The sequence below is a fragment of the Sus scrofa genome, chromosome 8, assembly GCF_000003025.6.
Source record: "Sus scrofa isolate TJ Tabasco breed Duroc chromosome 8, Sscrofa11.1, whole genome shotgun sequence".
Lineage (NCBI taxonomy): Eukaryota > Metazoa > Chordata > Mammalia > Artiodactyla > Suidae > Sus > Sus scrofa.
The window spans coordinates 109334392-109350589 of NC_010450.4; the positions used below are offsets into that span (position 1 = coordinate 109334392).

The following is a 16198-nucleotide window of genomic DNA, read 5'->3' on the forward strand; positions in this document are numbered from 1 at the left end:
CCTCGCTGTGGCAGAACTCTTGGTATTTGTCATTGTCTTCCAACTCCTGCTTGATGACATCAGAAAAGTCAGTAGAGGTTTTCCTGTCTGGGCTGATCTGGAGATCCATGTCTCCCTGTTCATCAGCTAGCTTCTCTTTGGGGCTTTCTACTTTATGGCTTTCTTCTTCAGGTGCTGACTGAACAGGCTCTGGTGTTTTGTGGTTGAGAGCTTTCCCCCTTTCTCCAGCTCCCTCTTCTCTCTTAACCCTATGGAGGAAGCACGGGCTGCTCTTCTGGATTCTGGGGTCCCGTGACCAGGAATCTCTGGCTTCGTTTGATTGTCTGAGTCTCCGTTTTCTGTGTCTCCTTCTGAGTGACTGTCAGTCCCTTTTCTTTTTCTCCCCGGACTTTGCCTTTTTCTTGTGGCTGTTTTTGCTTTGCCGATTTGTGCTCAAAGAGCCCAGTCTTATGTTTAGATGGGTCCTGACCCGACTGGAAAGCTTTCATCAGCTCCCGAACAGACATCGTCTCTTCGATCCTTTCTGTTTTTGAGGTGGGAGAGACAGGGGGTTGCTTGTCCGTCTTCCCGGAAGGTGACACAGGCAGGTGCTTCTCGGTTTTTCCAGAGGTTGACATAGGCGAATGCCTTTCCATTCTTCCGGCTGGTGAAACAGGCAAGCGTTTCTCTGTTCTGCCAGGTGACACCGGCGGATGTTTCTCTGTTCTCCCAGAGGGCGATACAGGGGGGCGTTTGTCTGTCTTCCCTGAAGGTGAAACAGGTGGGTGTCTTTCTGTTTTTGTAGCAGAGGATACAGGAGAGTGGCGGTCGGGTTTTGTTGAGGGTGACACGGGCGAGTGTTTCTCAGTTTTGCTGGATGATGACACAGGAGAGTGGCGTTCAGTTTTTGCAGAGGGCGACACAGGTGAGTGTTTCTCAGTCTTACTGGATGGTGATACTGGAGGATGCCTTTCAGTTTTTGCAGGGGAGGAAAGAGAAGAGTGCCTTTCTGGTTTAGAGGCTAGTGCATGCCTCTCGGACTTGAGAGAGGGCGAAGCAGCTAGCTGCGTCCTGTGGGTTATCTTTTTTGGCACATCCTCTTTGCCTTTGACTCTGACAGGCAACTTGCTTCGCCCTTTCTGTTCATCCTCCACACGTTTCTGAAGGGCCTTCACCTTGTCCTTTATGGAACCAATAGGAGTTTCTTCTATCAAAGGGGATGTAGCTTTTACTGCAGGAAGAGGCTCGGGGGCTAAACCTGTGTCTTCATCTAATGACTCTTCCGAACTACCTTTTTTAAGTTCGCTTTTGTCTGCACTAGCTTGTGAACTATCCTCTTTTTGTTTTTGTTTATCTTTCAATTTCCTTCTCACTGGCTTCTTTATTCCCAGGCTTGGCTTAGGCTGTTTCTGGGTACTCTGTGTCTCCTCGGAGGGGGCATCTTTCCCTTCACTCTCAGAGCTCCTGCCAGGACCCAGTGCCTCCTGTTTTCTCCTGCCAGCTCTCGCTCCATCTGCAGTGGTTCTCCGTGTGGGGGCACGTAGGAATTTAGATCCTCAGTCAGGTAGTTCACGAGCCCCAGGGAGTCTTTCTCTACTTTGACTTTGGTGTCTTTATCTAGTCTAACTTCTACACATGGATATTCGGTGATTTCTAAAGGTGCTTTCCGCTTCGCCTCCTCTATCTCCTCATCACTGACAATAACCCACTCCTCTTCCACTACTTCTCTCTCTGGCTGGGACCTGGGCTCACTGCCTTCATCTCCTGCGCAGGTTCCGCTTCTCAGGATTTCGTTCACTTTCTCTAAGTCCTCTTTAACTCTTTCAACAATCTCAAAAGGCTCCCCTGGCTCTTCCTCGGCAGCCTTCACCAGCTCCTTCACTTTAAGGGAACCTGCCCTATCAGACACATCTGTGGTCAGGATGGCGGTCATTTTGATCAAATCTTGTTTCATCTCAGAAACTTCAGAGAGCAAGTCCGGACTTGCCAGGACAGGAACTTCATTAACCAGGTGACTTTTCAGGACAGATGTTTCTGTAGATTCTGTCTCATCATCTTTGATGTGAATGAAAAACATTGAAAGTAAAATGGAAATCAAAAAAGATATCGGCAAATGTCATCAGGACTGAAACGACACAGTGTCTTTTCCTGGTGTGGTGGGAGGGACAACAAAATGGGCTGGGAATGGTGGATCCACAGGGTCTCAGGATACAAAAGCAAAGCAAGGCTAACGAAAAAAAAAAAAAAAAAAAAACTGAAAAGGAAAAATGAGCAGGAAATAACTTGCTTAATTTTCTCACTTGTAGCACATCCACGCATACAACAAAGCTGTAACAAATAAGACGCTCACACACACAAAAATCACAAAACAAAGAACGAACGCAGTGAAATTACACAGAGATATCTCAAGATTGTTCAGATGTTACAGATCAATGTCGAAAAAAAAAATAAACATGGGGAAAAAAAGGAAAAAAAGCATTAGAAATTGCAGAAAGTTGATTTCCTCTAGGAGAAAGCCAGCAGTAGCAAACTCAGAATACCTTCTAATGACGGATATACATTATGGACTCATGTAAGATGATAATTCAGTATGTTTAGTTCTGCCAATATACAATGACTAAATAAAATAGATCTGAATCAGCTGCAAACCGGCATTTCCTCTAAGGGAAATTCACACCTAACAATGAAACAAACAAGTCTTGTGCTAGAGGCATGGTCCTTTCCTTGGAGCAACCTCCTTGTTTAGACATGTAATGGACAGACCAAGGAGGGAAAGAAAGGAAAAGAAAGAAAACAACAACAACAACAAAAAAAACCAACAATTGTGATTAAACTTATATGTGAGTCCAAAGTTAAAATGTGATGCATGGCAACCCAAATCAGAGACAGTCACACAGGACACACGCACAGTTTATGTAAAAGCCAAGTTATTTCCATGCAAAGCAAAGGTGGAATAAGACTAGTGGGAGAGGCGGCCTTGCTGAAATGCACAGGCAGGAGGATGGTAAGAAATTAGAACAAATATGTAAAACATTACTGTGATGAAGTGTATTCATTTCCCTACAAGTCCAGACATAAGATGCTCCATGCAGTACGCTGGAAGCATAGGGAGTGGGGGCCTGCACCCACTAAAGGCAAGGAGGGAAACTCAAACTCATTTAGGATTTACTCATGAAAACCTTTCTTAGAAAAGAGTCCCTTTAAAAGAGCCCTTCTCTGGAGATCATTTCATACCTAGACGAAGATTATTTTATGATTGTCTTTATACTAAAAGGCAAACATCAGTCTATATGGGAAATTTTGAAAACAATCATAATACCTAGAAGGGATCTATGGCATTATAGCCATATAGTAACTTTTTTTAAAAAATGACTGAGCCAGACGAATGGAATAATTTTTAGTTCCTACTAGCCTGTATCCAAGGAACAAAGGAAATGTCCTTTTGAAAAAAGGCAGTAGTCCCAAAGAAAACATGGAATAAGAAAGTCCATTTCAAAAAGGAATTAATGAAGGCAATGACAATGTACATTTTTTTTTATAAACATAAGTGCCTTCTCTTGAGAGAATCAGATTTTGTTGAGGAGATATACCCTATGAAAATGCATATATAAAGATACATTAAACTGATTTATATAAATATAGATTTGCTCAAATATAAACCAAAGTCAACATCCAGAATTTCAAATATTCTAGTTCTGAATACTGGTTTAACATGGGAGTAAGGAGACTGTCAATTTAATAACTTAGTAGGGAATTATATTGGACTTCAAAAGGGGGAGAGAGCCTGAGAATGATTGCATACAGCCTGGTGATCACATCAAACATGGTTCCAAGTTTTCTCTTTTTGGGAGTAACACACTGAAATACAGTGAATCAAACTAAATCCTCAAATGAATAATAAACATTACATATTAATTTTTTTTCCCCTAGAGCATCTGTGGCATAAAAGCAACAAAGAAACCTGAAAAATTTATCTTCTCCCACACAAGAAGCTAGAATCACTAGAAACAGGCCAAGGAACTAAAAGTTTGATCAAATGTTATAAACTTGATATGAGCTCTAAGACAGCTCTCTTAAGGTCTGTAGAAACCAATTCTCTCTGTACTAGATCATGTTGAGTTTTGCATCATCCTTTACAATCAGCCCTATTATGACACACTGTTGTGATACATAATTTCATCCAGGAGGTTTTAGTTTTTGCTTTCTCAGTTTTTACTTTTTTCAGAAAGTTTTCACCGAAGTCTGTTAGACCTCAGCCCTAGAGAAGTCAGTTACACTTCACCACAGTAAGAGGTGCAAGGGGTTGGGGTGGGGTGAGGGGATAGTCAGCTTTGGCTGGGAACTATTAAGACAGTATCACTTTTGCAGATGGAGCCTACAAAAATAATGAGCTCGCTAATGAAGTCAGTGTTGCCTGATATCAAAGTGATACTGTCATATCAAAGCTTTCTTTAAAAAAATGAGGTGACAATGTTATGCTAACAAATGGACAAAAAACGGTAGGGTGGGTTTCTAAACAAGCATAACAGCAATAGCAGGGTTAACAGGGCTATCCAAAAGAAAGTGAATGCTTAGATGAATAATCATTGCATTTTACTGCTAATCAGCTCACAAAGTAGATATATCCATAATTGAACTGGCCAAGCTGCTTTTCTACATATATAATAATGATTAATAAGGATACTATAAAAATGTAATTATTATAGTGGTTAGTAATGGCAACTAGCTTGCATCTTAATTCATGCTTTTCTTTATTGTAGCCAGCTTTCAAACAAACTCAATTTTACGTAAAATCTTACTTTTTTCTGATGTCATATCGATCTGAAAGAAAACATACATAAATTGAATGGTTACACATAGCATCTTGTCTCACACCCCCTGATGTGCACAATAAGCTCCTATTTACAATTACACACATGGGAGACACCATAAGGTAGAGGAAGGTCAAGTACTTTGCTAGGGTTCCTCCTGAGAGTCTCCTTGATTCTTACCCTAACTTAAAAAAAGCAAATCTCCTTCCGGACATTATGGATGGAAAGTCCTTCCTAACAGGTTACTCCTGGGAGGATACGATCCAGGTGTGTTTGATGTTAGACATACATACCACGGAAAAGGCCAAGAAAAGAGTGAAATAGGTATTAAACAGCAGGGGTCAATTTAGGTGAGAAAATGAAGGCAAGAACAAAGAGCATGCCAGGGTGACACAGTCTACAGAAGAAGTTTCATTATTAGTTACAAGCCAGAATTCCAAATCCTGCAAAGAATATAGACTGGATCTATTGCCCTGAATAGTTCCTGAAAACATTCGACAGAAAAACCTAATGGAAAAAGTCATGTGAACATAGCAAAGTTGGTTTCAAAATTGTGTTGCTCTTTCAACAACATTTGTAGGTATCATTTTGAACAGCTTGGGGATCGGGTCACCAACCACAGAAAGGAAATTGAATATGTAAGACAGAGACTGATTGTACAGATGAGGGAAAGAATGACTTCAGTCTTGTGGTGAGTTTCCTGTGTATCTGGTTACACACAGCCGGACACTGAGTCTATAACCAACCTTCTCATCCTGCTCCACTGCCTGGGTATCAAGGAAAAAGTGAATTCAGGCGCAGTCTCTGAACTGATAAGCCTTACATCTTATGCTGGTCAGTGCGAGGGTGTTTATTATGTTTTACTTTGTGTTTGTATTTCAAACCATCAGAATAACATTAAAAAGATAAAACTAGTATATTTGAGAACATTTATGTGCAACTAATTGTCTTAGAAATAGGAAGCAAGATGTTAATCGGTTAAGTATAAGGAATTCTCCAAAGACTTCTTTCATCTCCATGATAGTGTTTGGCCATTTTCAGATCTTTAGAAAGGAAACAAACACGTACTTGCTTTAACTATTGAATCAGGTATAATTTGAATGGCTATTTATTTAAGGTAGCCTCTCTAAGACTCATTTTCTTCATCTCTCACATAATCTATGACATGAGAGCACACACCTCATGGGGTGACTGTGAGATCAGCGTTGATGGGGCATATGGAGTTCTTAGCAAAAAGCCTACCTTATAAGAAGTGCTCATTATTATCAGAGTTCTTTCTGTATTATAGTATTATTATAGTCAAATGGATGAACCATATGCTCCATAAAGTTTTTGATTTCAGTGGTTCTCAAACTTTGTTATTAAGACCCCCTTTACACTCCCATAAAATGCTAAGAAACTTGGAAAACATATATAAATAAATACTTGTATTACAAATTAAAGCTGAGCAAATGCTAGAACCCAAGTACACACAAGCACACATTCTAGAGTGTCAGAGAGATGATGTTATCATGGGCAACGGAGCCTTTGAAAAACTCCTGTGTAGCTTGCGAGGATTTGCGACCTAAAAGTCAAAGAGTTTTGACCTCCAGACATCTCCAGACCAACTTTGAGAACCACTGAGATAATGGTTTGGTCTTCAGTGATTGGCACAATAATATGTATTATTGCATAAAGACTGGGTAATGATTTATAAGGAAATTTTACTATACTTTGAAGTCAGTCCACAACATGAAAAAACAGAGGCTCAGAGAGGATCGGTAAAATTGTGACCCTTTCGTTACTAAGAACAACTGTGTAACCCTTCTAAGAACTCAGATTAACCCATGTGCTCCTATTAGTGACTATAGCAGTGACACAGCCATTAACAAGTGACAATGCCGTACAATTACCTCTTCCTCCTGTTCTTGATCTGACTCTGATTCCTGGCCGCCCCAAGATGCCATGCAAGATGGAAAAAAGAGAGCAGGAAGAGTAGACAGTATTTAGAAATAGGAAAAGATTAAATATCCTGACAACAAACATTAACAGGCAAGCATACAGTCACCTTACTCATATTTTTCCCTACTAACAGTTTACAAAAGACAGGCACAAAAATTAAAGAAGATTGATTTAAATGCAAAGTCTGTAGATTCAAGAGACAGAAGAACCACAATTATATATATACGAATTTATTAGACAAAGGAACTAAAATTATAAACACTAATTTCAGATGTTCCATCACCAGCAGCCTCATAGTTTGACACTGAATGGATTTGATGGCATATGGCTACAGAAATGGTGAAGATAATATCCCAGCCATTACAGACACTGGCCAAAAATGTTAAAAGCCACATATAAACATGTGGTGAAAATATTTTCAATCCAAGGCAATATTTAGGAGTTTATCATGATAAAGACCTACTAAGTTCTAAAGTACGTCTGAAGTATACAATGTTTGGCAAGCCTTTCTTTTGTTTTGAATTACTAAATGCAAACTTGTCCGGGACCACCACAACATTAATAACTGTGTCTGATATGTCTTGACTTAGAAATAAAAAGTAATAGTACAGGAAATGCTTTCTTTCAGGGCACACTGAAAGCTTAGTGAAGTCAGAGACAAAGCTCACTCATCTTTATCACTCAGGTGGATCGCCCCAGCAGTACCTATTTCTCTGGGGTCTCTTATTTGGCATTCTGCTTTGGTGACTCTAAGGTCATCAGCACTAAAAACCCCAGGTACATTCTGCACCACTGGTGTGTGATTAGATTATGAGCATTGGAGCCAATATACCTACTGTTATATTCTAATTCCTAGACTAACATGTAAATTTACATGAGCGGATACTGGTATTTCATTTTTTTATCATTTAATAAGAATTGACAATGTTAAACATGATGCTACACGCTTTTCTCCATGTGACTGATCTCCAGTTTACAACTAAAAAACATACATTGCAGCGAAAAAAAGGACTATGGGACATACTTTGTTTTGCAGAGTCAAGATTTAGGATTTGAAATATATTTCTATTTCTCTTCCAGGTCTCATCTGCCCCTTTCATCCTGCTCCCCAACCTCTAATATACACACTGACGACTTGCTACTGCCTCCTATAGACTGACATGTGGGAGCTTTCCATTAAAAAGGGATACTGGATAAAATTTTTTAATAATAAAAAAAACAGTGATCCTCAACATTTAATTCACTCCCTTGCTTTCTTTGATTTGATCAGAGTAATCAGGGAATTCTGGAATGGGGAGAGGCCTGAATAGAAAGTAATACCTGTAGGCAAATTTGGGCCCAGAATTAATGCATTTTTCCTTTCAACAATGTTTCAAATCTACTCCTCTAACACGAGAGTATTTTGTAAACAGATCATGTTCAGATACTTGGAAAATTAGTTTGCTACTCCTAAAAGAGTATATGTTATAAGATGAACAGATAATTACTTTAACAACAAGGTAAAATACCATGATGTTGCTCCGAATTTAATAATACACAATCCACCTGTGAGCTGAGAGTAAACAGAAGCTAATACACTCATAATGTTCCAGTAGGGCCAAAATGTACTAGTATGGTGCCCAGAGGGCCCATAAAAACAATAATGATGGCAAAGTCAAACCATTGTATTTTTAAAAACTAGTCTAAAAAGTTAAACCTTAAATTCAGAGTCTCTCTTCTATTTTCAATATGTATTTACAGAATCATTTCCATCAAAGTGGATTTAATGTGAAATAAGGCAGAGCTATATTTATATATAGCTGTATATATATATACAGGGTATCAAAAATGGCTATTACATGTTGTTGCATTTAGTCAGTGTCTTTGCTTTTATTTATTTTAGAGCATTTGAACATCAAATTCTCTATTTCCTGACTTGCACTACAGCAGATCACAATACCTTCGTATAAATTGGCAGGGTGATGTTTAAGTTGCAAATAGCTTGATGCACAAGGCCTCTTGTAGATTTTGGCTCTTTCATAAATGATAGTCGTCCGCAAGGTTCCTGAGTCGAATCACGTACCTTGAATGAGAAAGGCACATGTCTTCATGTGATACTTACTATTTATTTTAATGAGATGATATTCAAAAGAGTCAGGGAAAAATAAAATTCACTTGATAATGCTAAGTAAAGATTTGGAGGTATTCCTTTTCCCCTTTCCGATTATCATTTAGAATGGTTAAAAAAAAAATCATTCAGCTTTTTGAAAAAAATGTAGTAAAATGTACATACCATAAAATTTACCATTTCCATTTACACACTTAACCATGTTCAAGCATATAATTGAGTGGCTTGAAGCATGTTCACAAAGTTGTGCAAACATCACTACTATGCAAAATTTTCCATCATCCCAAATGGAAACTCTATACATATTAAGCAATAAGTCCCCACATTCCTCTTCCTTCAGAACCCAGTAACCTCTATTCAACTTCTGTCTCTATAAATTTGCCTCTTCTAGGCACCTTGTATAAATAGAATATTTGTCCACTTGTGGCTGGGGTATTTCATGTAGCATGATCTTTTCAAGGTTCATTCAGGTTGCTACATATATCAGAATTTGGTTCGTTTATAATAAATGTGTTAAATTATACATAAAACATTATTTCAACCACTTTTACATGCTTTTAGTAGCATTAAGTATATTTACATTGTTGTACAATTATTACTACCATTCATTTTCAGAATGTTTTCACCTTCACAAATTGAAACTCTGTTACCATTAAACAATAACTTTCCATTCCTTTCCTCCCTTCCCACAACCACTGGTAACTACCATTCTCTTTTCTCACTCTATATTTCCACTACTCTAAGTACCTCATATATTTAGGAATATATGGTATTTGTCTTTTTGTGTCTGGCAAATTTAACTTGTTTCAAGGCTGAATAGTATTCTGTTATGTGCATACAACGTTCTGTTTATCCATTAATCTGTTGATGGATATTTGGGATGTTTCCACCTCTTGACAAATGGGAATAATGCTGCTATGAACACTGCAAGGAACTGTTTGAGTCCCTGCTTTCAATTCTTTGGGAATTGTTGGATCACATTAATTATAGGCTTTACTTTTTGAGGAACTGCCATACTGTTTTCCACAGTGGCTACACCCTTTTACGTTCCCACCAGCAATCAAAGCACCAGTTCCCAACTTCTCTATATCCTCACCAACATTTGTTATTTCCTGGGTTGCTGTTTGTTTGTTTTTGATAACAGTCGACCTAACGGATAGGGAGTGGGATCTCACTGGTGTTAGAATTTTAATTTCCCTAAGCTGTTGAGCATCTTTTCATGTGCTTATCGACCATCTGCATATCTTCTTTGGAGAAATGTTTATGTAAGCCATGTTCCTATTTTTCTATTGTGTTGTTTATAGAATGACTTCTACACATCAATGATAGCAAATGTTGGTACAGTTATATAGCACCATTTGTGTTCAATGGATCCACTGCCCCCCAGCAGGTACTGCTTGATGTGATGACTATGAGAGCCCATCTTCAATCAGACAAAACAACTGAACCAGACATGGCACAATGAAAGCCTTCCATAGAGATCTTGAGAAAACCTTAACAGATGAATTAAAACTTAAATAGAACTATTACTGCCTTTTAATTTCATGAATCTCTCACTCATACTCATTTTTGTCCCTCTTTAGAACTGGAATCTAGAATGAAACTCGTATATTTTACTGCCAAATTCCTAAGCTGGACAACAAATTCTTGGTACAATGAAGTGTCTCCATAAATGTTTGTTGAATGAATTTATGAAAGAATATACAGTCTATACCTCTATCTGGGATAATCTCTTAATGGATTAAGTGAGATCCTGGGCTTTTTAAAGCTTTTATTACAAAAATTTGTCACCAAGAACTCTTTTGTTCTCTACAATTGTGAAATCATGTATTAAAAAATTTAAGCACAAATATTTAAAAGAAATAATAACAGTTAAGTGAGAGACAGAGAGAGATCCATATATCCATTTTTTCACATTTTTTTGATGGGTTCCCAGGAGGGTGGTGACAGGCCTCCCCCCACCCCCAATGTAGCTGTTATCTTGGAGACCTGGTGTGAACATGCTACAGTCCCTGTGCAAGATTTACACCCTCTCCCAGAATGTGGAGGCTCAAGTTGGGTAGCAAATAACAATGGCCTGTGGAAAACTGCCTGTGTAGATTAAACACCTACAAAAATTAATTACTCTGTCATGGGACTCAACCCCCACCCCTCCCTGACCTTCCCCTCCTCCTCTTCTTCGTTGTTCCCACCACAAGTTCCCACCATGAACTCCTACCACACATCCTTCATAAGCCTGACATCTCTTAGCTGTCGGCACCGGCGCCATCTTGAGCTCGGTCCATTCACCTCGGTTGCCTTAATAAATCTCTCTTGCTTTACCAACTTGGCCTTGCACGTTCTCCTTGGCAAATCCAACACTTTTCCCACATAGGTTATTACAGAATACTGAATAGAGTTCCCTGGGCTATACAACAGGTACAGCAGAAATTATCCCAACAATATAAATCAACTATAATTCAATAAAACTTTTTAAAAAGATCTAGGGTCCCCATAGGGACCTCTCTCAGTCATTATATGCATGTACATATGTGCGTACGCACAAAAGAGAGAGGCAGGCAGAGACACAAAGAGACAGAGAGAGGGAGAGAGAGATGGGGGGGGGGGAGACTGACTTTCCTTAAATGACCAGTTTTTCTATTTCTAATTAATGAATTGGCTCTCTGTCCCTCATTCTTAGCTTTAAACATACTCTATAACTAAAAATTAAGGTTGAATTTGAAATTTTTTAACATGGTTGGATTTCGAGGACTTGAAAATTTTACAGAAATGGTTTTAAAAAATTGGAAATGACTGGAAAACAAATACTCTTCTAGTAAAAGAAGTCGAAGCTTTCCTTGATCTTGAATTAAAGTCAATACAAAACTTTATGCATATATTACCTTGACAAAGAGAGGAAGTCTGTTTTCTTTGAAGGCAAAAAAACTGAATATATGATGTTGGCCACTCTTGGTTAATGGCACCAGGTTGCCAAAACAATCAACATAGATGGGTTTTCCTTCTAATACCTGTTGAAAATAGAGAAAAGCAGCACAGAATATAATAGCTGCAGTAATTACTTGTTATTTACATGGAGAAGTGGAGGTATTACCTGGAACATGAAAATTCTTCAAATTTATGTACAATAACCTTTAAACTCCTGACATTTTCTTATCTGTGACAAAGCACGTACCAACACTCCCTCTCCTTTCCGGTGATGGGCATCTTCAAATGCATGGTGGCATTTAATGTTAACGGTCTCATTTTTAACAGTGTATCATGTTACCTCCCCAAACCAATGTATCTTTAGATCCTAAATGTAAATTTCTTTTTGATATCACAATGAGTCACGTTAGTTGAATTCAATAACCAAAGGCCCACACTGCTGGAAAATTCTAAAATAAGAAAAAGCAATGTAGAAAAGCCCTGGATATCACATTTTGATGTCTATACAAAGGATATATTTCCTCTAATTTACTATTAAATAACAAAAAAAGAAAAAATCAAGTAAATATTCATCTCAAAAATATAATAAAGAAAGATAAAAATATATAAGTTGCTACATTCATTTACATACTTCAAATTTATTAATAACTTCTAATTTTTCCCATGGTGATCTTTAAAAGAACCCTTTCATCTCCTCACATACTGAGACTATCCCTTCAAAATAGGTCCAAACTGGCTAAAAATGCCTGATTTTAGACCTTGATCTTCTGACTGATCAAGATGTTGACTGGTCTTTTTTTATGGCTCTATTTATTAGATACTATTTTAAATATAATATATTATTAAAGGTATAAACAACTTATTAACATAAATTGTTTTTTTCAAACACAGTACCTCCACATCCCTGCTTCTGGCCACCTCAGCGAAGTTTTCTTGCTGTTCAAGAGTCTTATCCACTTTGTCATCAGTCATGCAGAAACACCTCAACCTGGCTTCAATGGGGTCATGTGATTTGGCAAACACTACAAATTTGGCCATGTATGGTACACAGATAATTTCTCTATATACTTGTGATGCGAAGGTAACGGATTCCTGGATTTGTCGACAATCTATCAGCCAGAACCTATAAAATGAAATAAGATGAGTTATCTGAAATTTAAAGTATAGTCAGCCTTGGTATCCATGGAGGATTGGTTCCTCGAACCCGGCAGATACCAAGATCCACGGATGCTCAAGTCCCTCATATAAAACGGTCAGCCTCTGTATCTGCAGGTTCCATATCCACAAATAAGGAAGGTCAATGGCATGAAAAACAAATTAGTTCCTTCAGTATGATCAATACAATCATTAAATGATTCTTTGAAAAAGAAGGAAGCAAGAGAGAGGTAATGAGAGAAAGTTAAGGAACCACAGACAGGGAAGGGAAGAAAGGCAGGAGGAAAGGAAGGAGAAAGAGGAAAAGACATACCAGGTGTTTAACTATTAAATACTGTATTTATAACTTTCTTCCCTGGAAACGCTTCTGAGCATTTAATGTTCTGAAATATATCTCCAGTGTTAAGAATCCTTTAGTGGCGTAAGCCTGGTATTGGACATTATGACAAGCAGTATCTCACTGAATGTTTTCTTTTCTTTTTTTTAAATTTTAAGCCAGGCCCCCTTCCTTTCCCATGAGAATCTTTTATTTGCCCCAGTTGAGAGTGGCATGGGGTGTTACGTACGAACTAGAATAGGGAGGGATGCTGTACAGAGGGGACGGGAAGGGGGCTGATGGGTGGCTGGTAGTTCAGTGCACCTGAGGCTGAGGGTGCCTGTGGCAGAGCCTCCCTGGTGGTTCAGGAGGGGGCTGATTGCCCTTCTTGTCCATTTCATTGCCTAAAACTCTTCAACAAAATCTACCTAGCTTTTCCTTATCTCATCATTCCTTTCCAACGAACTCACCAGTTACCAAGGTTGGATCAACTCTAACATTTAAAAAAATTTTGCTTTTGCCTCAGAATTCCTAAATCTTGCTGATTACAGGTCACTGAAATGATTAGTTTTGTGACTAATTTATGATTTTTAGCCTCAGCTAAATCTGTGATTTCCTCAGATATTATTCTTCAGTGTAGTAACATGGCTAAACCTTCATGCCCCCTAGAGCTTCCCCCTCATCTCAGGCCTTAAGAAGGATAACTTCGCAGAAAAAGCAGAGGCCATTTGATAGGCATTTTTTCAACTTGCTGTTTGTACATTTCAGAGATTTATTCCATTGCCTCTTGCTTTGAAACCTTTCTCCATCGATGCCCACCCTGACTCACTGCCCATAATCTTTAAATTCTGAGATTTTCTTATCTTCTCAGCCTTTCCTTCCTTCAAGTTCCTGGTCCATCTTTCTTCTTTTTAATTGTGATAAAATACACATAATATAAAATTTACCATGTTAACCACTCTCTTTTTTTTTTTTTTTCTGGGGTTTGGGGCTGAGCCAGTGGCATATAGAAGTTCCAAGCCAGGGATCGAACCTGAGCCACAGCAGTGATAACACAAATCCTTAACCACTAGGCCACAGAGAACTCTACATTTAACAATTCTTAAGTATACAATTCATTGGCGTCAAGTGCATTTACCATAATGGGCAACCATGATCATTCTCCATTTCCAGAATGTTCTCATTCCAAACAAAAACACTGTACCCATCAAACAATAACTTCCAATTTCCCCTTTCCCCTCAGCTCTTGATAACTGCTATGAAACTTCCTGTCTCTATGTCCTTGCCTGTTCTAGGTACCTCATTTAAGTGGATCACACAACACTTGTTCTTCTGTGTGTGTCATTTACTATGCTGTTTTCAAGGGTCAGCAGAGTTCCTGGCTCTTAGCAGGTACTCAATATTGCATTCCTTTCTATCCTGATTCAACCATACTTTATTCGCTGCTTCTTCAATGGTTTGGGGGCTAAATTATTAACACAATAATATAAATAATAACTCCTGACTTCTTAGTCCATCCTACAAGGCCTTCTGCAAATAATGTTGTTAACCAACACTCCAAGATTATTCCTGAATTCTAGACTCAACGGATGCCACCCCCCAATGCCCTTCTGCATCGTGGCTCATGGATTCTCCTTCCACTTTTATCTGCCTGTGACGCTCCTACCCATCTCACGAGTCTCCGCTTCTCAAACATCCTCTCTGACCACCCTGATATGAAACACCCTCCTCTGAATTATCTTGGTACCTCTCGAGCACCTTTCCAATTCAGAACTTGTCATTTTCTGGCATTAGAGTATAGACATGTGTAAGTGGCAAGGCACAGATCCAGAGACTCAATGGTTGAGCCCTCCGAGTGGCTGGAACTATAAACATGTGTCTCCACAGCCAGCTATTGCTGTGCACTGTTATTCCATATGTATTCAACTTCCCCCACCCCCGCCGCCCCAAATAAGAATTTAAGCTTTAACTACTCTCAACTTCAGTTTTCTCATCTGTAAAATGGACATAAAGCCTCTTGCCCTACGTTAAGTCAGACAGTTGGTTTAGGAATCAAATTAAATTGGAAAATGCTTAGCAATTCATTAAGGATGATGCAAATGAGAACTAATATTAATAAGTTGAGTTAGTGGAGTTCCGTCACGGAACAGCGGAAATGAATCTGATTGGGAGCCATGAGGTTGCAGGTTTGATCCCTGTCCTCGCTGAGTGGGTTAAAGATCTGGCATTGCCATGAGCTGTGGTGTAGGTCACAGATGCAGCTCTGATCTGGCACTGCTGCGGCTCTGGCATAGGCTGGAGGCTACACAGCTCTGATTAGACCTCTAGCCTGGGAACCTCCATGTGCCACGGGTGCAGCCCTAAAAAGACAAAAAGACAAAAATAAAATAAAATAAATTGAGTTAGTATATGCATATATAATAAAACTAGATAGCTTCAGCTTTTTAAAGATGTATGATACATAAATTGCTACTACGTAAATGTGCTTTGATGCATCAGAATCACTGAAACCTCTAAACTGAGCAAATCACGGTATGCTTTGTGTTTCTGTTATCATTCCATTGGAAAAAGTAGTTCAGGCTACTTGTTGACAGCAGGAAACTTATTACTCCTAAGACCTCTGGGACTGGAAAAATCTGCAGTGGCTGCTAAAACCAGAATCTACACCAAACAGTCAAAGCTGAAAATCTCTTATTTTCTTTAATCTGACTGGCTGTACTTTGTTATTGTTTTATTGCTACTACATTTACTGGCAGTTCTACTTTAAAATATAAGGGCAAATGCAGACTATATTCAAAATCAAACCAAAAGAGCACTTTAAAGAACACAGAAAACATGGAGTTCTTGCGGTGGTTCAGCGATAATGAACCCGACTAGTATCCCTGGCCTTGCTCAGTAGCTTAGGGATCTGGCATTGCCATGAGCTGTGGTGTAGGTTGCAGATGTGACTCAGATCTGGCTGTG

The 16198-nt window shown here is 38.8% G+C and overlaps 1 protein-coding gene across 1 annotated transcript in view; it reads right to left on the minus strand.

The window, feature by feature from the left end:
* The window catches only part of ANK2 (ankyrin 2), a 355178-nt gene that overhangs the window by 27599 nt on the left and 311381 nt on the right, over positions 1–16198 (minus strand). The window contains 9 exon segments of the mRNA XM_021100703.1: positions 1–246; positions 249–302; positions 305–1471; positions 1474–2034; positions 4779–4800; positions 6683–6715; positions 8671–8793; positions 11721–11846; positions 12658–12886. Coding sequence (XP_020956362.1) covers positions 1–246; positions 249–302; positions 305–1471; positions 1474–2034; positions 4779–4800; positions 6683–6715; positions 8671–8793; positions 11721–11846; positions 12658–12886 — 2561 coding nt within the window.